Raw genomic sequence first — 20,762 nt, forward strand, 5'->3', positions numbered from 1 at the left:
TATTGGAGTGAAAATTTTAGTGCAGGCTCGGCCAGAAGAAGGACTGGCATGAGTTATCCCTGCGGAGCCTATCCCGAAGGCTAATTTCAGAATGGCTACTATAAAAACAAGATTGATACCGTGGCACCTTTTAACTATGCTATCCAATCTAGCCATCAAGATATCTCTATAAGGGGCCCAGTGTACATCTTCCTCGCTCGAACAAAGTAGTACACAAGGCTGAGTATAATAACCCCCACCGTACCGACAATACTATAGTTCATCGTCTGTGTATTGACATCCTTGGTCGTAGGCCAGAAGCCAAAGAACGTAGCGATTGTCATGTACGCCAAAGAGAAGACATTAATGGCTATACCCAAAATACCGGGAACTCGAAATGGTCCCCAGACCAGTCTAGCTCCTGCCGTGTTGATCATCGTCTGCTCGCCAGCAGCAGCGTTACCAATTCCACCAGTACAACGGCGGTAGAGCAAGAGTCCGCCAGCAGTCATATATGATAGGTAAAGGCCCGAAATTGACATGGATACCAAGCTGTTGAATGCCACATCTGAACCAATAGTAATGAGATTCAGGAGGCACCCAACAACTGCCGTAAGGAGGACTGCATATGTCGGGATGGATGTACGTTCAGTCACCTATTGAGATGTTAGTTTTGGTGAACAAGTCAACCTTATGGCTATTGAGAGCTATACCTTACTCCACACCCGCCACCCAGGAAGTCCTCGGTCGCGAGAGAAGGACCAGAATTGACGTGATGCTGCTGTTAAGGTGCCAATTGTATTACAACTGCCCAGAGACATTACCAGGGCGCCTGCGATCGCCGTGCCCGATACCGATCCTGTTGCCTGCAAGAAGATAGCAAAGAAAGGCACACCTGTCGGAGATTTAAGCGCAGCCTGGATGTCTCCAAGACAAAAGTATAAGGCAATCATCATTCCAAACCCCATGGAGCCATTGATTAACACGGTTAGCATCAGAGACAAGGGCACAGCGGTTGTTGCGTTGGTCATCTCTTCGACCATCTATGATTGGGAATGTTAGCAGACCGTTTGCCATGAAATGGCCACTGTTGACATACATGGACCGCAGCATCACCGCCGGCGAAAGCGAAAACAGGGCCAGTCAAACCAACAAACACTGACAGCGCCTTTGAAGGCCAATTGCCTTCGTTAATAAAATAGGTAAACACTTCTTCGGCGGACGACTTGTGATCTGCCATATAGGTCAAGGGAACCAGGATGGCGAAAAACCCCAGGACATGGAAGATTAGAATGGTGCCCTCGAAACGGGGCAGAAACTTGCCCCCAACAATATTAATGATAGCGGAGAGTACAGAGAGCCCCCATGCATATAGAGCTTTCCGCCATGGGTGAGGGACATAATCCGATCTGGTAAGGATAATCAGGGCTTGGACCATGTTCCCATTGAGATACATTGCAGATGCGAATGTGGCTTGCCATCCGATCACAGTAAGCCAGCCTATCCTTATCGTAAATAATCCAACACTCAACAACATTTGCAGTTCCTAGCGAAGACGTACCTGTCATATAACTGGCCAACTTCATTGCCGATGGAGGGGCCAGCATCGAGCACCAATGATACTGTCCGCCAGACGTAGGAGCCCTGTCGCTCATTCATCAGCTTCTTTCTGGTGCGCACCTCTAATGGAAGCTTACATCGACACAAGCTCAGATATCACGACAAAGGTGGCAGCGATACCAGCCCAGACGAAAAGATAGCCATAGACAGAACCAGCCGGGCCGCCACTAGGCCTAGGTCAGTAATCGATTCAACATGCGGTGATGCAGCGGAGGCAAAGTACTTTTGAAAGGATTGCAGAAACAATCTGTTGGAAGAGCCACAATTTTAGCCATGAGGTCGACGCGGCGCAGGGTCAAGGACGACTTACATGATGTATCCCTCCCATGTCACCAACAGCGTGCAGCTGAATCCCACCATCGACATCAACCCAAAGTTTCTCTTTTGAAAGATGGTCTTAGTACCTTTGCTGTTCGCGGGGATATTCAGGGGCACCTCACTTTTAAAACAGGGCGCTTCCCCATGCGAGTCAAATATACGTCGTCCTTGTCTCGGTAGATCGGTTGTCCCTCCATCTCGCTCAGCACAGGAGGCGCCATTTGCTTCAATTCGTGTGTAGACATCTTGGAGGATTTAACTGTGTAGTCACAATTAGCACAGTCGTATGAACACACGAAGAGTTGGACAATCAATCATGGAGCTTTTCAACAGAAAGGCTGGAGAAAGAGAAAAGAATGGGGGAAGCAGACGCCGAGACCCAGAAATTTGCAACAGCTCTGGCCTAGCCTGCACGTAGCCAGTCGATGGGACAAGGGCCCCTGCTGTACAACTAGAGATTTCACCATGGTGGACAGTCGAGGAAGTTCTGCGAATGAAAGGTATGTCGCTAATCAGTCAAAACCGACCACCAGTGCAGGGGAGGACGCAACCTGACAAGGGTTCAATGAATGACAAGCCCAATTAAAGTCCGAGACTGCATTTGTCGCCAGGGTCGCAGGGGGGTCAGGATGCACCGGGTGTGGAGATCAGTGGGCTGGATCCGCTTTTGACGGGTTGATATCCATGTCCCCGTGGCGAGTATTAAATCCCCTCCCGCCGGACAGGGAATAAATAGTCTAGTTTCCTACCCACTATATTGATCTGCAATTATTCCTACTATAAAAGGACAAAGGGGCATCATTAGGAAAAATAGCGACAGGACGGTGCGGGCAAAAAGGAGGAAAAGAAACAAGAAAGAAAAAAAGGAGAGAGAGAAACGGAGATACAGGGAAGAAGGGCCATGCACCAAAGGAATAGGAGTATTTCGAATGGGAAGCTTTGAGCGAAAAATAACTTGCACTATTATCAACAACGGATTCGAACCACTAAAGCAGAACAAAGGCAGAAACGAAATCAAAAGAGGGTCTTCACTTTACTAGGGAGACACTGGCGAAGTATCTCATACAGACTCGGTAACAGTCCATGTGCGGACTTCGTGGATAATGCGAGTCTGGCTAGACTGACTTTCTTCATCCCAGCCTCGTTTTGATGATGATGCAGTAACTTCTGTTTGGCAAGATCTTTTAAACGGAGAAATAGTCTCCATTTCATGCTGCTGGCCGGAAAGTTCGTCTTGTTTACGTGGTAGTGTCATCGGTTCCTTATATTTCGCGTCAGAAGCGCCGTACCGCGACATTCCATCAATGTAGAACCCTAACGAGCGGAGATTATCTATAAATGGTTTGAATTGCGGTGAACAGCAGGTGATAAGACCCAAACACTGGGTGACTTGAGTAGATATGGTAAACGGCGAAGTATCAGAAGTCGGATCAGGGGACTCAACCGCTTGGTTGGCGTAGAAAGCCTGACAAGCGCTGGCGGCAATCACGCTGGATAAGTCATCAGCCATAAATAGAAGACAGAAGGAAGAGGCTTGTCCACTGACCAGGTGCGTAATCCGAAAATAATCGTCAATGTGAGCTTTCTCTTCAAGCGCATCTGAAGCCGTGTGACGATGAATATTCCATGAGCCATGACCCCGGCGTCGGTCAGAATATTCATCACACACATATAGCTCCACCAGCTTCCATGTTGGATACATTCACCGTGGAGATAGTCCCACGCCCGAGGCAGTTTACACTGAAAGGCAGTCGTGAGAATACCAATACCAGCCCATAGGATAGTCAAAAGCTCCAGGCCAGCAGTGATAAGGCGATGGGGGTTGAATGGCGGCGTCACGGTTCGGATAAAGTAGATGACCGATAGCTTAGAGAAACACATGCTGGAGATAAAGAGAATCGTCGCAGCATATTGAGACTAGGGACTATGAATAGCTTATACAGAGCCATGCTTGTAGGCGCTCACCTTCATGACTTTTTGCAGGCTCGTCTCAGAAAGTGACTGATAATGATTACCATAGCCATTCGCGGTGGCCATGGAAACAGCTATCGATTGCGCTACACAAAGAATCTGGAGAAATCTCAGTCATTATTGCACGGTCATGAAGCTGTCAATGAGAGCTGATGAGGTTACCGTTGATACAATGCAGAGGTAGTCATCCGCTGTCCACCGTCGGATGATCCAATATTTGGTTCCAAGTCGAGCAAAAACTACAAGAATAGCCGTGATCATCAGAAGCCACGTCAGTATACTGACCATGGGCTGCCAGCTATCCGATTCAAACTTGCTCATTGCGCGGATTGAGTGCGCAAGTAGGTTGTGACCTTCTACCCCGGCGAGGGTCTTTATCCATTGGCATCGCTAACTAGAGCATTCCCGTTGCAATTTGTAGTATCGCACTATGAGTCTTACGGGTACCCGAGGGACTGGAACACTACTCTTACGATTCATTAAGCTGGAAATAATCTTGGGAGAAAGAATGCTCCGTCACGGGCTGGACAGGGATTCCATTTTCCAGGTACAATCAATTTTGCACGCATCCTTTCGCTAACCTTGGCCTTATGGGCCGCTCGAGAACTGTTTCTTAGGGGTCATTATGTGTATTTCTCTAATTGTGTGTTGGACGCTAAAAGACATATTATAGGACGGTGGTCCCTGACTGAGTGCGACGCTGCCCTTGTTAAAAATCGGTTGACGCAAACCCCGATCCATGTCTATAGCGAAGGATGCTACTGTATCCACTCTTGCTCCCGCCCTATAGATGAGACAAATATACGTAGAGCCACATCTCATCTCCACTACAAGATAGCTGTCAGAATGACCCGATCAGGCTTGAGATTTCTAGTCCTTTTTCTTTCTAACTTTGCAAATAACATAACCACTTACATGTTAAACTCTTAACGAAGGACGATAAGAAGTCGCTACTGTCAAGCCCCTTCATAAGCAATTAAGTGAGTAAGCGGTTAGATTGCTTATAATCAGGTATTCTTATACAAAGTCCACTATATAGACGACACCTAAGAGCAAATTTAAAGTAATTTCGTTGTTAGTTCATATATATCTTAAATTTCTCTATATTAAATTGTATTGTTACTGTGGAACCAGAGTTCACTAAGAAACGTACATTCTTTATTGTCATCCGTGGACTGTCAGTATTGGTAAAAGTTTATTTACTGAAACACGAATATAACTGTTTACCGTAAAGAACTAACTGATTAAAAGACTCAGTTTATGTTTTTATAGGTAATTTGCATGCAGGATAAGTGGTCAGGTGATATTTCCTTATATCGGGCTTTTACGCAAATTTTTTAAGGAAGCCGTCGCAGCCGCCTTAAGGTCGAACAATTACTTCTAACGGGAATATTGTCTATAAGGAGGTTGCCTTTACAAGGCTTTTTACGGCAGACAGTGCCGAGGAACGGTCATGCCGTGACCGGGCGCTTCCGTGAAACTCCGCGGATTGTCAAGTTGCTTCCGGGCAATGGATAGACGTAAACCTGGGACGCGAGGTAAAAATAATGGTGATGTGCAGTAATTCCGAGGAGTTTAAAAGTTTGCATTCATACTTTCAAAATAAAGAGGGCGTGACCACTACAATGGACCCCCAGGAGGCAAATTTTGGTATGAACCTCGGCATCACACACGAACCAAAAATCGGGATCGGCCCGATAGGGCTGGCCAGTGGACACAGCGACCGTCTCAAACACCACAGCGATAAACTAGGGGAATGAGGCAATCTCAGTAAGGAAACCTGAATTCCAGGAAATTTTTGAATAATTACAGCAGAACAACTCACAAGTGGAACCCAAGCGGTTCGGCATGGAAATAAGCAAAACGGCGGTTCGGGTCAACCGGTGATCTGCCGAAGTTAATTCATCGAACTGTGACATCATCGGTGGGTTACCTGGAAACTTTTCATCATCACTCATGTTTGATGATGTCTTCAGACCTTGTTCCTCTTTCTCCTTGGTTATTAAGATTATACTCATCATTTAGGGGTGTGTGTGTGTGACAAATGCACTCACAGAGGATCGGTATAGACCAGCACAATGGCAGCAGCAGCAGCAGCTTCACCGGACCGACCGCATGAACATGGCATTACGGCGGGGGATTGGCCGGACGAGCATCTCAGTCCCAGACGTCTCTCGCTTGGCGGCGGTCATGCACATGTTCGAGAGCAGGGGTTGAATACTGGTGTTCGGGTGATGGGTTTGTATTCCACTCCTTCTACAGATCGTTATGATGTCACAGTGTTTAATGATCAATAGATGACGGACGATTGGATATCAAGTTTCGCGAACATAAGCCCTGGTTGCTCAATTTGATTAAGCATCTTGAACGGTACCCGAAACCTTTGCGCGAAGAACGAAGACCGTCGGTTATGTCCACAGACGGACAGGACAAGTTTCCCTTGCGTTTGAACATCGTTATCCACGTGGTGGGCTCTCGCGGTGACGTACAACCATTCGTTGCGCTGGGAAAGGAGCTACAGAAGCATGGACATCGGGTTCGACTGGCTACGCATCTTGCCTTTCGTGAATATATCAATGAATCAGGGCTGGAATTTTTCAGCATTGGAGGTGACCCAGCAGAGTTGATGGCTTTTATGGTAAATAATCCTGGGTTGATGCCGGATATGCGGACGATACGCAGTGGCGCGATCCCCAAGCGCCGTCGTGAAATGAAAGCGATTTTTTCCGGTTGCTGGCGCTCATGCTTTGAGACTGGGGATGGGACGGGCATGCATCATATCAAGGAGGATCCGTGGAGTGACACTCCAGATTGCAACACGCAGCCGTTTGTCGCCGACGTTATCATTGCAAACCCGCCTAGTTTCGCGCATCTGAGCTGTGCAGAGAAAATGGGAATTCCGGTAAATATGATGTTTACGTGAGTTTGTCCCTGTTCGAGTGCAAGTTGCCGTTTGCTGAGATTGTAGGATGCCATGGTCGGCGACACAATCATTTCCACACCCATTGGCCAATATTCGAGCGCGTAATACCAAGCCATCCGTTGCAAACTTTGCGTCATATGCTATTGTCGAGGTGATGCTATGGGAAGGACTTGGTGACCTGATAAACCGCTTTCGAAAGAGGGAGCTGGGCTTAGATCCTTTGGATGCCATCCGGGCTCCTAGTATCGCCCATCGGTTGCAAATACCATATACCTACCTTTGGTACGTTGCACATTTGCAAACCTCCACACAGCAGCTAATCCCTATAGGTCTCCGGCCCTCCTCCCCAAGCCTCAAGACTGGGGCGAAAACATCGACGTCTGCGGGTTTCAGTTCCTAGAGAGCGACACGAGCTATAAGCCACCCGACGATCTCGATGCATTTCTCAAAGCTGGTGACCCCCCGGTGTATATCGGTTTTGGTTCCATCGTAGTTGACAACCCCGCCAAGTTAACGGAAATTGTATTCGAGGCTGTCCGCCTTACGGGGAAAAGAGCGCTTGTGTCTAAGGGGTGGGGAAATATCGGAGAAGGAAGAGCTGAAGTACCCGAGGATGTCATGCTTTTGGGGAAGGTTCCGCACGACTGGCTCTTCCAGCATGTTTCATGTGTCGTTCATCATGGTGGTGCAGGCACCACTGCCGCCGGGCTGGTCCTGGGTCGTCCAACGGTAATCGTACCTTTTTTCGGCGATCAGCCATTCTGGGGATCGATCGTGGCACGCGCAGGTGCTGGGCCACACCCGGTGCCATATAAACAATTGACCGCCGAGAAATTAGCAGAAGCGATCAACAAAGCTCTGGAACCATCTACGCTCGAAAATGCCGAGGAGATAGGCAAAGGCATGCGGACAGAAAAGGGCGTACAGAACGCCGTCTGCAGCTTTCATCAACATCTGGATTTGCGCAGCCTACGGTGCGCTATATGTCCTACCCGTCCGGCGGTATGGTGGCATAAGCATCTGCACATCAAGTTAAGTGCATTTGCAGCAGCGGTTCTAGTAGAGGCTGGGATCGTGGATCCGCATCACTTTGAACTGTGAGATGCCCTTTTTCCCCAAAACGAAGCGTAACTGTATACTCATACTTTCTAGATACCGCTCCAAGCAGTACGACACGAACCGTGATCCTCGAGGACCACTTTCTGCCGGTGCCGAGGTGCTTTACGGGGTTGTCAGTGATTTCATCAGTGGCTTTGCCACTGTGCCTACGGACCTGGCTGGAATGCTTTCGAAGGAAAATCGCAAAAGAAAGCGTCATCATCATCACAGCCACCATATCGGTAGCCGAGATTGGGTAAGGTCACACTGTACGGCAGGCCTGGAGCAGGCAAAAGAGCAAGAAAGGGAGCGATCGTCCAATGAGCATGGCAATGGCCCCAGTCGTCAAGACCGATCTGAGAGCGATGATAGATCATCCGTGTCCGAATCCGAAGTTGAGTCCGAGAGTGACAGTGAATACGCTTCAGCCGAGGAAGATCAGCCGGACAGCAGTAGCGCGGATACAGTTGCTGATGACTCCGATGAGACTGTGAATGAACTTGATCTTGAACGCACGCTGACCCGGAAACGAGCTAAAGAACAGAAAACTGGTGCACAAGAAATTATAGCAGAAACAGGCTACCATACCTCGAAGTTCGCAAAGCAAGTGCTTAATTTTGTGATCATGCTACCCACCGATTTGACACTTAGCTTAGCCAAGGGCTTCCATAACGCACCAAAGTTGTATCATGACACCACGGTACAAAGGATCCCGAGAGTACGCAATGTGAAAAGTGGCTTTCGAGCAGCTGGCACAGTAAGTGATTATTCGTTTGCGGTCTTCAGGCTGAGAGATGCTGACAGCTGGAAGGAATTCACAGAAGGTTTCTACTACGGCGTTACTGGCCTTCTTACGCAGCCTGCTCGGGGTTTCCAGAAGTCTGGTGGTAGAGGCTTGGTGAAGGGGGTTGGAAAGGGAGTGGGTGGAGTGTTTCTCAAACCAGCTGCAGGTATGCTGCCATTCTCGAACGTGTTTCATCTCTATTCTCAAGCTAACCAACAATCTCAATAGGCATCTGGGGACTTGCAGGCTTCCCGCTGGACGGATTACACAAGAGCCTTCGCAATTCCCTCACGAAGAATAAGACGAAGTACATCCTACGGTCGCGACTGGAACAAGGTATCCAGGAGATGTGTGTCGCATCAACGGAAGAGAGAGCCATTGTAATTAGGAAATGGCGTGAGCTGGAAAAGAACCATTCTCAGCATCAAAATGGTCATGCTCATTAGCAAACTGCATATACCCCCTGATATTTGTAATTATAGGAGTTACCATGTATGTATATTATTAAAGACGACATTAGTACAAATTATAATATTTATTACAAGACCCTTGATTCCCGTACCCGTTTTTCACTCACTGGATGGAGATCTTTCCTCCATCAATCTTGACATTAGCTGCCCACATCCCACGACCCTTGGTCATATTCTTCCCATTGTTAAAAGCATGGAACACAATAGCACTTCTATCCTCGCGGAAATCAGAGCCACCGGGACCCCCCAACGGTCCGACGTTACTGCTGTCCCCAGAAACCAGCAGCGGCGCATCTGGAGCCGACGCCTTGGTGTACGGACCAGTCACGGCCGACGCGACGGCATAGCTAACATCATACTTTAGGGAGTTGTACCAATTTGAGGAGAACGACAGATAGTACTGGCCACCACTCTTCACGAGACTAGGCGCTTCAACCAGGGGCCCGTCGGCCTCGTCGCGATCGATCAATTGCACGGCGTCTCCCTCAGGAGTCACGGCATCCGACTTTAGCTTTTGCAGCATGATCGGCGTGGGGTGGTACCCGCTGTCCCCGTTGAGGCTGTTGCCGTCAACCTTATAGACAACATAGTATGTGCCGTCGTCATCTTTGAAGCCCGCAGCATCGATAGCACCGCCTTTGCTCTTATCACAGGCAAGTGCATCTTTCTCCGGCGAGTAGGGACCGGTAACTGACTTGGAGGTTGCGGCGCCAATGCAGTGTTTACTATGAGTTCCGCTGGTGGCAGCGGAATAATAGATCACAAAGGTTCCGTCATCCTGTCATTTCTTAGTTGAAGCTCCTACTCCGCGTGGAAAAGACCCATAAACTCACCCGTTGGATAACATCTGGCGCCCAGACCTTTGGATGACTACCATTCACCCAGCTAGGGAAAGGACCCGGAAGCGCGTCTTGGCCATCCAAGCGCTTCCATGTTTTGAAATCCGCGGAATGGGCTATTTGAGTATTGACGCCGTGTCCAGTAGTGGCGAAGGCGTAATATCCATCGCCGGTCTTGATGACGCTAGGGTCGGGAAAATCCGCGTTGATAACTTGCCAGGGCTCGCCCAAGGCTCTACCGAAGAAAAGCGATAGCGCGACTATTTTCGATAATAAGGGTGCCATTGTGCTGAACGTGTAAGTTCTGTGTTGTTGAGTCTCATCGGTGTAGGGAGGTGGACTTGCAGCCATATTATATCATTTAATTGGAATGATATGGAGGATTTTGTCCAGCCCACTTGCAGTTGGCCTGATTTGCTCCATGGGGGAAATTGCCTGGAGGGATCGGCGCTTTTGGCGACTATACAGGAATAGATCGACATAACCAACATTGCAGTTCAATGCTGATTGAGTCTCGGCACAGTAGGCTGTGCATGATGTAAACATAAATTAACAGCCCCCAGCCCCTAGTGGATCGAATACGGGTTCTGCAGGGACGTTAGCTGCTTCGAATATCCAGAAATAGGTCAACCTCGCCGCAATTGCAATAGACATGGTGGATTTGCACAATGCGCTATCCAGTGTTATTCAATGGGCTTGTATGTCTCTAGACAGCCGTCAAACAATACAATCTACTAATAGTTCAATAAGTCCTAACTTACTATCTACGCACCGTTACGAGTTCATGTAGAGGTCGCTGACTTTTTGTTTTTTGCTACTGTTAAATTACCTGTCACTCTTTCATGTTTGCCTGCGAGATACAGACACATACATACATACATACATACATACATACAGAACTTTTGAACTGAAATATCACGGGTGTTATAGGGAACCACAACCCTGGACGCTTGCGCCTACGACTCTACATTGATGCACTTTGTGATTACAACAATCTACACTCCACAAAGGCAATGGGTATGACTTCTTAGGTATAGAATTTACTATTGCCCCCATAGTTAATCGAACATTCAAACGCAATGAGAGAAGACATGTTATGGCATTATCAGGAACGTGGATTGCTGTGCGTAAATGGAAAAACGCAGTCATGTAACAAATTGGACGCACAGCACACGACAGCTCGGAGGAACATATGTAATAATCGAGCGTTCAAGAAATCAACTTGAGAACTGATTGATACTGTTCAGGACCATCGCCCCCTACATCCAACACGGTCGCGCATACGCCATGGCACGAAATCAATGGATTTCGTTCATTTCCACTTCTCAGGGTTGATGTATATGCATGTGTCCTGATGCTGTGTTGCATTTACACGAATATTTCTTTTGTAGATAATTCGGTTCGAAGAACCACATGGTGTCAGTAGAACCGTTCCATGCCTCCTCTGGAACCTATGGTCACATATAAATATACGAACATATGGCATTAAGACTACTTAACTTGCAAAGATCACGTCAAGAAGGGTGGGGTGCACATTACCCGGTCGGGTGTCAAATTGATATTTGCCCTTCTTTCGGTCATTTCCAGCGCCCCAGTAAAGCCGAGACGAGGATTAACCGAAGTCCGATAGTCTTTTCCAATCCCGAATCTTTGATACAGTGTATGAACTCGTTGATAAATGGAGTCATGACAGCTAGTTCGGCTTTCGTGTCACGGCAAAGAGGCGAGAATTAGAACTCATATGGAACGAAGCCGTTGCCATCAATCATCCAGGCACAAGGTAGGATTCGGCCTCCGCTATGCTTGTCGCCTTGCTGATTCTTCCATGGCGTTGATACATTGTTGAATTCAACCAGTTTTTCCTTATCTGAAAGGTCAAAGTGACGGTGCAACAGACCAACGCCAAGCGTCGATTCTAATCCATGCTGAACGATCAAAGGCCTGAGCACATTGTTGACCAACTCGGGTCCGCCGTTGGTTTTGAAGCCTTCCTGTGCGTGGTACAGATCAGGCAAGGAATTGAAGGCCGAGATGCTATAAGGCTTCTCGATATCAACCATAGTGAGAATGGGGAACGAGGCAGTATGAGAATGACTTGAGAATGAGGAGAACTACAAACACTCAGCTTACGTTCAGATCTTCGTGAGAGGAATGATGCGCGGGGTAATTCTCATATAGATAGCTTTCGGTCAGACCAGAGCTCATTTTACATTACACTCAGTCAGCCAAATACGTTCAGTACTACTTCAAGGGCTTGCCCGCCATTGTCACAAAGGTCATGAGATGTTCTACAAAGGCTCCTATGGGAGAAAAAGCTCCCAACATCCTGCCAAGTCCGCATGTCATACAACATAGAGAAATGAGGGACAGCTATGTCTTGTGTATCAAGCAGTAACCAATTCCATCCTAGCCGCTCGGTGCTACGTTCGAATCCCTGTTATATTATCTACGCGTATCCCGATGCATGTATCCGTCTTACGCGTCCATTATGCAGCAGCCAATCGACATCCGATAACGCTCGGATCGAATAGCCTATGGATCGAAACTGGCCCTTCGCCTTAGTATGTCATTGGATATCCATATACTGTGTAACTAAATGCATCTAGACGCAATGATAGGTGTCTGTCGCGGTAAGCCAATAACCCTTGCATAATGTAGTGGCAGTAGGTCCGAGTATATATTCTATTTCTAGTATCCTTGCTGGACCTCCTGGTATATCTATCATCCCTCAGGCTTTTATTTAACTCTGGACGTCCTGTGGCAGTACCAAACGTTGCCTATCAATATGGGATCCGTGGACGAGGTCCTTAAGCTGCTCAACAAGCAAGCCCTGGTTGAGGTTGTATCTTCACTTGCTGGCACTCCAGCCTGTCAGCTAGATAATAACAGTTCACCCATCACTGGACCAGGTTACGTCATCTTCCTAATCAGCTTTCACGAGAAGGATGAGCGATGGGCTGCAAGGATACCGTTGAACCAGGATGATTCCTTTTTAGAGATTTGTATTAGACCAATTCAACTCGCTCACCGGTCTCCAAATATTCCTGCCCCTCGAATACACGGGTATTGTGACTGCGGCTCTCGCGACTACAACCCTGTCGGAGTTGGTTACATGTTACTAGATTGGATTGAAGGCTCTCCCATGACACCATGGGATCAATCAACCCCTGCAGCCCCTTATCGGCAGAAAGTCTTAGACCAAATCGCCGACCTAATACTCAACATGATCCTTGAGTGTCCGTTGGATGACCAAACCCTGTTCTACGGTATGTGTGCCTCTAAATATACTATAGAGCCACCCTCACCTTAGTAGGGGTACCCGACGGGACACCAAAGGGTGTACAGGTATCAACCAGCGTCTGGCTCACCGAGAGCGTGGACAGAGGTATACGCCGTACGCTTCGTCGACATGACTATTCTACTGCAATCGACTACCTGATTCAACGGTCAATGATTCCCCGATATGTTGTTCCCAAGTAGGAAACCAGCCCATGGGTGTTTGTCCATGTTGATGTCCACAACGACAACATCATAATTGATGAGGAATACAATATCAAAGGTTCGTTTAGTCCTGGACGCTGACACCCAACCACTTTCGTTCATTAAACATCATGCCTTATGCAGTGCTAATCCTTCCCTAGTATCATTGACTGGGATTGTAACTTTGCCGTACCATTGCAGAAGGCTGCAACCTTCCCAAAACTACTCGAAAATGTGCCTGGAGCCGCACCTCCGGGATTACGAGAGACTCACGCATACCTAGACTTTGCATCGGACAAGCGCTGTTTTCTATCCATCCTCGCCGAAAAAGAAAGGGCGCGGACAAATGGAACGTCAATCACGCAACTCATGGAAACTTCCAGTGAGCGGAACTTTTTCGAAATGTCCCACCACCGTGTCCCTGTACACCGTGAATTTGTGAGCAGATTCTGTTCACGTACTAGGGAAAATGTCTATGCCGCATTGAAGGAGGTTGGGCGTTTTCTTGACATAAACCCTACGTTCGAGGCTAGTGATGAGTCTATTGTAAGAACTGTGCAGACGCTAGAAGCACTCCTGCATTAGTGCGAATAGGATATACGTGGTTTATGTCGCAGACGTCAGTATCAAAATAGTTCATTCCATAGACCGTTACAATCAAGAAAACCCCCATATGGGCTGATGGAATAGCTCTCTCCACTTATTAACTTCATGCAGATCTCGGGCAACACGCTTGTTTGTATTGACAATCACATTTTTTTTTTATTTTGTTCATTCATTATCTAGATCATCAAGCTTTTGTCAATTGGAATCAATAATGCGTTCTATCATTTCCCCGTCGATACAAGGATCCATATGATTCAATCACTGGTTTTAATTCTGTTACAAGATCCTCCAATGGGGCAACAATTATGTACAGGGGTCCAATTATATTATAATCATTGACTACCAGAATACCCCGAATGGATCTCAGCCAAGATATACAGCCTAACTCTATGCAAACTTAGAAGTAATAGCATCATACTCCGTCTGCGTTAACCGCAAAACAGAGCCATGTTTCAACCCTGTGGGGTAGGACGACGGACTTGATTTCTCCCAAGAGCCCGCATCGATGTCGCTTGTCTGGAACGGAACGTATTCCTCATAGTTATCAAGCAACAGATGGTAAACTCCAGAGTTTTCGATATCGGGGAACGAAGCTGGCCCTTCGGACAACGGGTTATCGCCAATATATCCGGGGATGCGGGTCCATTGTCCGAAAAGTCCACCTGTTGTCATTTCCTGATAAACTTGGTTGACAGTTTCGTTCTTGATGAAACGAGCGTAGGCTCCGGGTGTGCCGAGCTCTAGGAATTCTTGGTCAATTAGGGGAGTATCATCCAGAGCGACATAATCAGCGGGAGAGCTGAATGTCACAAAGTCTTTGGTGGTTGAATAGCGGATCCGATCCAACCCAGCAGAGCCGGTATGCTCCGAGTCGGCAGTATCATAAAGACGGGATGCCCAGAAGAGATAGTATTGCTGCTCATCATCGTTCCAGACAGCAGAAGGTGCCCAGGCCATACCGGCGGTGTCTTCCTCAATCCTGTTCAAGAAGATCAGAATCAATTACATTTGATCGGACTTGTTGGCTTACGTACGTCGTCAACGTAGGTTCAGCCCAATCTACAAGATTACTTGACTTCCAGATAGTAAGCCCACGGCTGCCGCGTCTTGTTGCTTCATCCCAGGAAAAGCCCTCAGCGTTAATATCCAAATCTAATTGGTAATGTATTCGTTAGTAAATTTGTATTCAAATCACGGCATGGGTTCAGTACCTGTCGCAATCATGAAATACTCAGACCTGGCAGCGTTTGAAGCGAGAAATATATCTCTTACTGCGCGCGTGCCAACAGTCGATCCCAATACTGGACTTCCTCCATTAAGGGCTTTGAATGCTAACGGATCGGAACCTTCAGAGAGATACCAGAATACCTGAGGGTTCGCGTCGGTAAAGGTGGAGAGGAGATAGCCAACGTAAGAGTTCCCATCTTGGCGAGGTATAACTCTACCCGTTGAGAGGGTAAGGATATTGGCCACAGCGAAGATGGAAGGGAAGATACGCATGTTGTTGTTGCGGCGACGAATTCGTCTCTCAAGATAGATACAGTTTGAAGATGAAAGACTGCGATTTCCGGCTAATCCAACAAGACAGACCCTGGTGAATTGGACAAGATGCCTAACCCTTTATAAATTACGCAGACCTTGGCTAATGTATCACTTCGTGCGCTTCTCGTGTGAATGGCTTCATGATTCGCGGACATTTTGCGCGACGGTTGGTCTTGGCAGTGGAGTCCTCCACCGGAGAACTCCCAGATCCCATATTTCTCTCCACTGGAGATGCGGGGGAATTAGGAAGAAGTGTGATACCATAGATCTACTATAATCGGACATATGTCTCAGTATGATACAAGGCTTTTCTGAATATTGGTCTTTTCTTGGATGTGGAGGCGAACTTAGGAAGAGAGAAAGGAACCCAAGGGAAATTACAGAAAGTATAATATTAGGGATGAACCCAAATAATGTTTAACAGTGAACTTATGGGGTAAGCAAAATCCTCCCAGTCGAAGAGTAAGCCCTAATGCGGTAATGAATCTGGAAACAAAACCACAGCACTCTGGCTATCTCTCCGTCGCAAGATACTAGGTACCAGAGTTTTATAAGGATGTCTTGAGAAGTATACGACGTGAAGAATACTCTTAAGTATTGAGTTAAAAGCCCCCCCCCTTCTTTTTAAACTTTTGTAGTTAAACATAATCTCCGATTAGTCCAACAAGTGCCTGTTTTTTCCGTTTAGATTCGACAGCTTACGCTTTTAGCTTCTGCTAGACTTTAGATTAGAGTTTACTATTACTCAGTAAAAGCTGACAGTATGCGAATGATCTAATCTATTCAGCGTGTTGATAGAAGTATATACGCACTTGCGAAAAAAAACAAAAAAAGTGTTCAATCCGGGCTTTCCCCATCGCCCGGAGAACGTTATCCTTCCAGGAAACTCGTTCGTCTACGGGTCTATCGAAGCCCCGCTGCTCTCGGAGTTCAACTCAGAATAGTGGAGTAACATACAAAATAGGCTTCACCAAACTGTACGCTTCATAGAATTCGACATTATATAGGAAGGAAAATAAGGGATCTCCCTAGCAACGTGACTCGGGCATATCATTCATGCATTCTCACGTATTGCCAATGCATTACCGGGTAAGCACGCCCCTAGCACCTAAAAGCGATCAGAGCCCTAATGCTATCCATCTCCACTGGACTAGTTATTCTCTAAAGATTTTCATAATGATATTTCTCTCTGGTATTTCGGATATGCTTTAGCTTAAGACAAATATGTAAATTTGGCAGATATTGGAATCGGGATTCGATATAAAGCAAGGGCACAGGGCATTGAGTCTATGAAAATTGCCCCGAGCTATGGCAGGAATTTGCCATCCATCGGTCCTATGGGGTAGTGGTTATCCCACCGGATTTTGATGAACAATATATTCAACCAATATATAGAACGAAGTCAAATCTTCCGGTAACGCCGGTTCGAATCCGGCTAGGACCTTTTTTTTTTTAATATTTTCCCACCGCCTCATATCTCATGCGTCGGTCGAACTAGCTACAAGCCTCGACGGAGCTAATTTTATATATAGTTCAATATGGTTCTAGACTCTAAGATCATGGGGAAGACCATTGGGTATCAAGCGAATCATCTAAAGAAGGAACCATGATTCATATGCGTTATGTTTTGAGGGAATATTTAGCACTGTCTTGCCAGAAGGGATATATTTTTATGTTGTTGGAATAATTAAATGAAGGACTCGAAACTACGGTTATAGCACCAGCTCAACTGGCTAGAGCAACACTGTCATTGTATCGATTCTGATTTAAGCTGCTATCATAGCAATCTACAATGGCTAGTTTAATCTGGAATCCCTTAAGCGTATCTCTTGTTCTATCCGGGCACTTGAATATCGTAGCTTGTCAATGTGCTTGGCACCACTAGGTATCAGTAAGTAGGGCTTTTGCCTTTTTTTTTTTTTAGAAGAGCCCTCTATATTACAGTTGACTTCCTATATACAATGGTACTCTGATTGTCGAACTCAATGGTGGCGAGGGGAATTATGTTGTATATGGTGATGACCTCCCTGCTTAGGAGGTGGGGCAAAACCACACTTTCCAACCACTTCAGTATCAGAGGACGGCTGCTTCTCCACAGGGATGGTGGGCTCGGCGTCAGTTGCAGCAGTTGAAGTGGGCGTTCCTGTAGTCCTTGTCCAAGAGGAAGAAGGGCTCAATTTAGTGAAGGATGGGGAGCTGACAGGCCTCGACGATGATGGGGCCCGAACGGAAGAACTCCATGAGATAAAACCCGAGCTGGGCGTTGCAGAAGCCGAAGGTGATACCAGAGTGGAGCTGGGAGTTACAGCACCTGAGCTGCCGCTTGCGATGCGGCTGTATGGCGTCACGCCAGGGAAAAAGGAAGCAGGGATAGTAGGAATTGCAATAGATGTGTTCAAGGCCATCCCTTCGGAAAGATCCTCCTTCATGGTGGGTGCTGCGTAGCCGGTCGGTGCGCTGGTGGCAGTCAGTGTCGTGGTAAACGCTTTCAGATCATCGCCGTCTTGGAGACAGTGTCCGTCTCCATAAGCGCTCTGGCAGAAGTACGTCTGGCTGTCTCCGGTTTCTGTCCACATGGCGAAGTCCTTAATCGTGATATCATAGCAAGGATTGTCATCAGGGCACAGGATCTTGATCGGACCACGTTGCGCACCATTCGCCTCAGTGCCCTTCCAGTTGGATACGGTAATGTTTGAAAACTCAACACCATCTCCATCAGCTGTGTCAATATTGCTCCAGGCGCTGTCGATGTCAAGGGAATAGGCATTGTTGTGGCCTGATCAGTAGTCTTTTCTTAGCGATAATTCCTGACCTAGGATGCAGCAAGGGAGAGGAGAGTTAATTTACCAATGAAGTTCTCTAGAGCCAGATTCCTCACGTATCCATCACCTCCGTTACTCTTGATCATGAACATCTGGTTGGACGAAAGAGTGTACACGTTGCGGTAAATGATGTCCGTGATATTAGTGCCTGAGGTAATGGAACCGATTGCACAACCTCCACTCCAGTTGCAGTAGACGTTCTCGATTAACAGGTTATGGGAAGGATTCTGTGGTGGATATAGTAAGCAAGTCGGCCATGAAGCAAGTTTGAGTGCCCTCATACCTTCACGGTCACACATTCATCCTTGTTAGTGACTTCAACCTATGTACTGTTACTCGATGGGTTACTTCCCAAGCATTCATAGTCAGTGGACTCACATCATGAACCCAGACATTCTCACCCCATACATCGATACCATCTAGCCCACCAGAATTGCCTCCGCGAACCACAACGTTGTATACCTCACCATCTGACACAGTGTCAAGCGACATGTGAAAAGCTGGAGAATCAACAAGAATAATGTCATGAACAGCAAAGGAGGAAACCTTCTGCAACCTCATAATCCTGGTATTCGTCGATTTTCCCGCATTACGGAACTCATATCCGAGTCCCTGAATCGCACCCTTTCCGTTGCTGCTGAACATCTCAAAATCACTCGTATGCTCAAACGTTATCATATTGCCGCCATCAGTTCCATTGCGGTAGATTACTCCATCAAGTTGCAGAGCCCAGGACTTTCCTTTATCGAAAAGCGCCCAGGTAGACAAGGCATACTCGCCTTCGGGAACATACACCAGACCACCGCCATTGCAATCTGCAAAAGCGTCGAGTAATGGTTCACCGATATCGGTTGACAAGTCGGCAACTGCTCCGTAGTCAAGGACATTACATGTTTTGTAGGCGGCTTTCTCAGCCGCTGACTTGAGGGGCCCGACTCTGCCAGTGAGTTGGGCGGATGCAAGGAGAGGTGCCAGACCCCCTAGAAGAAATGATACAGAACGCATATTAGAGCATCTATAAGTGAAGGTAAACCAAGAGAAAAAGAGATAATAAAGAGCGAATGTACGTAGTTATAAGAATGTAAGAGATCAAATGTAAATCTTCATTTGAAAAGATAAAAGAGAGGACAATAGTTAGGCAACGCTAACTACAAAATTCAATACAGAAGTAAAAAAAAAAAAAAAAAATTATGAGGCAGTGAACATCATAATAAGAGGCTCATCGCATCTTATCTATCACTTTGAAGCATCCTTCAAACACCCCCTGATTTGAGTGCTATCCTGTAAGCATGAGGATCGGCAGTGGACTGTGGTTCGCGCAAGCAAAACGACTCCGGAGTACTGCCTGTATTCTGTAGCCGAGACGGTAGCCGAGCTCCACCGGAGTTCGTTTCTATCACGAACTAACGGCGAGTTAATCTATGTCAAACGGTGTCCGGGCAAAGCTACCCAATCAGATAGGAATTACTACTAATTAGAGAATAACTGCCGACTGGTGGACCCATGGCGGGTAGAGTCTATCATGATTCATGAAAATGGCAGCAGCTCGCTTAACAGTCGTGGCTTTGTTGTGACTGTACAGGCACTCGTAGAATGTACAACAAGAGACAAGAAAAGTTATATAGTAGCGGTGGATTTAACGGTTCGAGGAGGTGGATGTTCATTCTCTCACAATAAAACAGACGCTGGTATCAGGGGACTACACCAGCGTATGCGCGCAGGTCGAGCCGCAACGTATGGTCATCCACTGCCCTGAATAGGCTTTTTTACCGATTCATGGCAGTATTTTACAGCCAGTAAGTATTACTGGACTATGTTTAGGCTGGTATCGCAAGGTAGGAAGCTGAATGCTTGAGGACAGAGTAGTGATCATGAAGTTTCTGAAGCGTGGGGCCGAAACCCAACTAAGCTAAGACTACATAAAGGTAACTAACTCCGGAGCTTATGTTACTATTAAGTTACAGACTACAACCTGGTTTAATTATATGTACCTACGAAGTTTTCAGTAGTTGGGTCATAGCATTGCATAGAATGTGGACTGATGTCTCCTAGATAGAAGTCAACTCTCTTATGAGCGAGATGACTCTGCCTCGTGGCTGGGTATAATCCACCGAGACCTCGAACATATTGGCATATCTCAAAAAGTTTCAACTCACTTCAACAGTACTAGCATCTCGGCATGCTAAATAACGCAGCAATTGCCCGCGCTGATATATCTACCTGAAAGAGTCCGTTTACCCGAATAATCGATCTGAACTAAATATCGGCACACTCGGAGTATACCTAACCTTTTACCATGGCACCATTGCG

The 20,762-nt window shown here is 47.0% G+C and overlaps 8 protein-coding genes and 1 non-coding gene across 9 annotated transcripts; 3 read left to right on the plus strand and 6 right to left on the minus strand.

The window, feature by feature from the left end:
* Positions 1 to 155: 155 nt before the first annotated feature.
* Positions 156 to 2,162, minus strand: BDV27DRAFT_143102 (amino acid/polyamine transporter I; the record flags this gene model as incomplete). The annotated part of the gene is made up of 7 exons (XM_032070050.1): positions 156 to 635; positions 693 to 1,022; positions 1,079 to 1,479; positions 1,541 to 1,623; positions 1,677 to 1,766; positions 1,910 to 1,980; positions 2,040 to 2,162. The coding sequence occupies 7 exons, from the start codon at positions 2,160 to 2,162 to the stop codon at positions 156 to 158; spliced, it is 1,578 nt and encodes a 525-aa protein (XP_031930171.1).
* An 815-nt stretch (positions 2,163 to 2,977) lies between these two features.
* On the minus strand, positions 2,978 to 3,798 carry BDV27DRAFT_143103 (uncharacterized protein; the record flags this gene model as incomplete). Its single annotated transcript, XM_032070051.1, has 2 exons — positions 2,978 to 3,407; positions 3,464 to 3,798. The coding sequence occupies 2 exons, from the start codon at positions 3,796 to 3,798 to the stop codon at positions 2,978 to 2,980; spliced, it is 765 nt and encodes a 254-aa protein (XP_031930172.1).
* Positions 3,799 to 5,541: 1,743 nt separating this feature from the next.
* BDV27DRAFT_124456 (putative UDP-glucose,sterol transferase) lies at positions 5,542 to 9,208 on the plus strand. Its single transcript, XM_032066090.1, has 9 exons — positions 5,542 to 5,658; positions 5,728 to 5,812; positions 5,914 to 6,126; positions 6,186 to 6,807; positions 6,857 to 7,093; positions 7,141 to 7,908; positions 7,964 to 8,666; positions 8,721 to 8,859; positions 8,922 to 9,208. The coding sequence occupies exons 3-9, from the start codon at positions 5,967 to 5,969 to the stop codon at positions 9,137 to 9,139; spliced, it is 2,847 nt and encodes a 948-aa protein (XP_031930173.1). The 5' UTR covers positions 5,542 to 5,658; positions 5,728 to 5,812; positions 5,914 to 5,966; the 3' UTR covers positions 9,140 to 9,208.
* Positions 9,209 to 9,225: 17 nt separating this feature from the next.
* On the minus strand, positions 9,226 to 10,304 carry BDV27DRAFT_81157 (glycoside hydrolase family 43 protein). The gene is made up of 2 exons (XM_032077659.1): positions 9,997 to 10,304; positions 9,226 to 9,941 (listed from the first exon to the last, which is right to left on the minus strand). The coding sequence occupies exons 1-2, from the start codon at positions 10,285 to 10,287 to the stop codon at positions 9,267 to 9,269; spliced, it is 966 nt and encodes a 321-aa protein (XP_031930174.1). The 5' UTR covers positions 10,288 to 10,304; the 3' UTR covers positions 9,226 to 9,266.
* An 811-nt stretch (positions 10,305 to 11,115) lies between these two features.
* On the minus strand, positions 11,116 to 12,171 carry BDV27DRAFT_124462 (uncharacterized protein). Its single transcript, XM_032066091.1, has 2 exons — positions 11,542 to 12,171; positions 11,116 to 11,453 (listed from the first exon to the last, which is right to left on the minus strand). The coding sequence occupies exon 1, from the start codon at positions 12,060 to 12,062 to the stop codon at positions 11,733 to 11,735; it is 330 nt and encodes a 109-aa protein (XP_031930175.1). The 5' UTR covers positions 12,063 to 12,171; the 3' UTR covers positions 11,116 to 11,453; positions 11,542 to 11,732.
* A 570-nt stretch (positions 12,172 to 12,741) lies between these two features.
* Positions 12,742 to 14,206, plus strand: BDV27DRAFT_124464 (uncharacterized protein). Its single transcript, XM_032066092.1, has 3 exons — positions 12,742 to 13,268; positions 13,316 to 13,561; positions 13,644 to 14,206. Exons 1-2 carry the CDS (start codon positions 12,788 to 12,790, stop codon positions 13,480 to 13,482), a joined length of 648 nt encoding a protein of 215 aa, XP_031930176.1. The 5' UTR covers positions 12,742 to 12,787; the 3' UTR covers positions 13,483 to 13,561; positions 13,644 to 14,206.
* Positions 14,207 to 14,475: 269 nt separating this feature from the next.
* On the minus strand, positions 14,476 to 15,773 carry BDV27DRAFT_170201 (glycoside hydrolase family 43 protein; the record flags this gene model as incomplete). The annotated part of the gene is made up of 3 exons (XM_032075233.1): positions 15,300 to 15,773; positions 15,123 to 15,240; positions 14,476 to 15,067 (listed from the first exon to the last, which is right to left on the minus strand). The coding sequence occupies exons 1-3, from the start codon at positions 15,586 to 15,588 to the stop codon at positions 14,476 to 14,478; spliced, it is 999 nt and encodes a 332-aa protein (XP_031930177.1). The 5' UTR covers positions 15,589 to 15,773.
* Positions 15,774 to 16,961: 1,188 nt separating this feature from the next.
* Positions 16,962 to 17,074, plus strand: BDV27DRAFT_t65. The gene has a single exon. It is a non-coding gene; the product is annotated as a tRNA-Gln (tRNA).
* A 538-nt stretch (positions 17,075 to 17,612) lies between these two features.
* On the minus strand, positions 17,613 to 19,457 carry BDV27DRAFT_170203 (pectin lyase fold/virulence factor; the record flags this gene model as incomplete). Its single annotated transcript, XM_032075234.1, has 4 exons — positions 17,613 to 18,406; positions 18,478 to 18,679; positions 18,736 to 18,774; positions 18,831 to 19,457. 4 exons carry the CDS (start codon positions 19,455 to 19,457, stop codon positions 17,613 to 17,615), a joined length of 1,662 nt encoding a protein of 553 aa, XP_031930178.1.
* Positions 19,458 to 20,762: the final 1,305 nt, after the last annotated feature.

Source organism: Aspergillus caelatus (genome assembly GCF_009193585.1).
Source record: "Aspergillus caelatus strain CBS 763.97 unplaced genomic scaffold BDV27scaffold_41, whole genome shotgun sequence".
In the NCBI taxonomy this organism is placed as follows: domain Eukaryota; kingdom Fungi; phylum Ascomycota; class Eurotiomycetes; order Eurotiales; family Aspergillaceae; genus Aspergillus; species Aspergillus caelatus.

What these genes read in the sequence shown, in the direction of transcription:
- BDV27DRAFT_124456 (XM_032066090.1), top strand. Translation starts at nt 5,967, where the DNA reads ATGGCAGCAGCAGCAGCAGCTTCACCGGACCGACCGCATGAACATGGC. An exon ending in TACTGGTGTTCGGGTGATGG is followed by an intron (nt 6,127 to 6,185) that starts GTTTGTATTCCA and finishes AATGATCAATAG; the next exon opens with ATGACGGACGATTGGATATC. An exon ending in GATCCGCATCACTTTGAACT is followed by an intron (nt 7,909 to 7,963) that starts GTGAGATGCCCT and finishes CATACTTTCTAG; the next exon opens with ATACCGCTCCAAGCAGTACG.
- BDV27DRAFT_81157 (XM_032077659.1), bottom strand. Translation starts at nt 10,287, where the DNA reads ATGGCACCCTTATTATCGAAAATAGTCGCGCTATCGCTTTTCTTCGGT. An exon ending in CGCCAGATGTTATCCAACGG is followed by an intron (nt 9,942 to 9,996) that starts GTGAGTTTATGG and finishes AAGAAATGACAG; the next exon opens with GATGACGGAACCTTTGTGAT.
- BDV27DRAFT_124462 (XM_032066091.1), bottom strand. Translation starts at nt 12,062, where the DNA reads ATGGTTGATATCGAGAAGCCTTATAGCATCTCGGCCTTCAATTCCTTG.
- BDV27DRAFT_124464 (XM_032066092.1), top strand. Translation starts at nt 12,788, where the DNA reads ATGGGATCCGTGGACGAGGTCCTTAAGCTGCTCAACAAGCAAGCCCTG. An exon ending in TGACCAAACCCTGTTCTACG is followed by an intron (nt 13,269 to 13,315) that starts GTATGTGTGCCT and finishes TCACCTTAGTAG; the next exon opens with GGGTACCCGACGGGACACCA.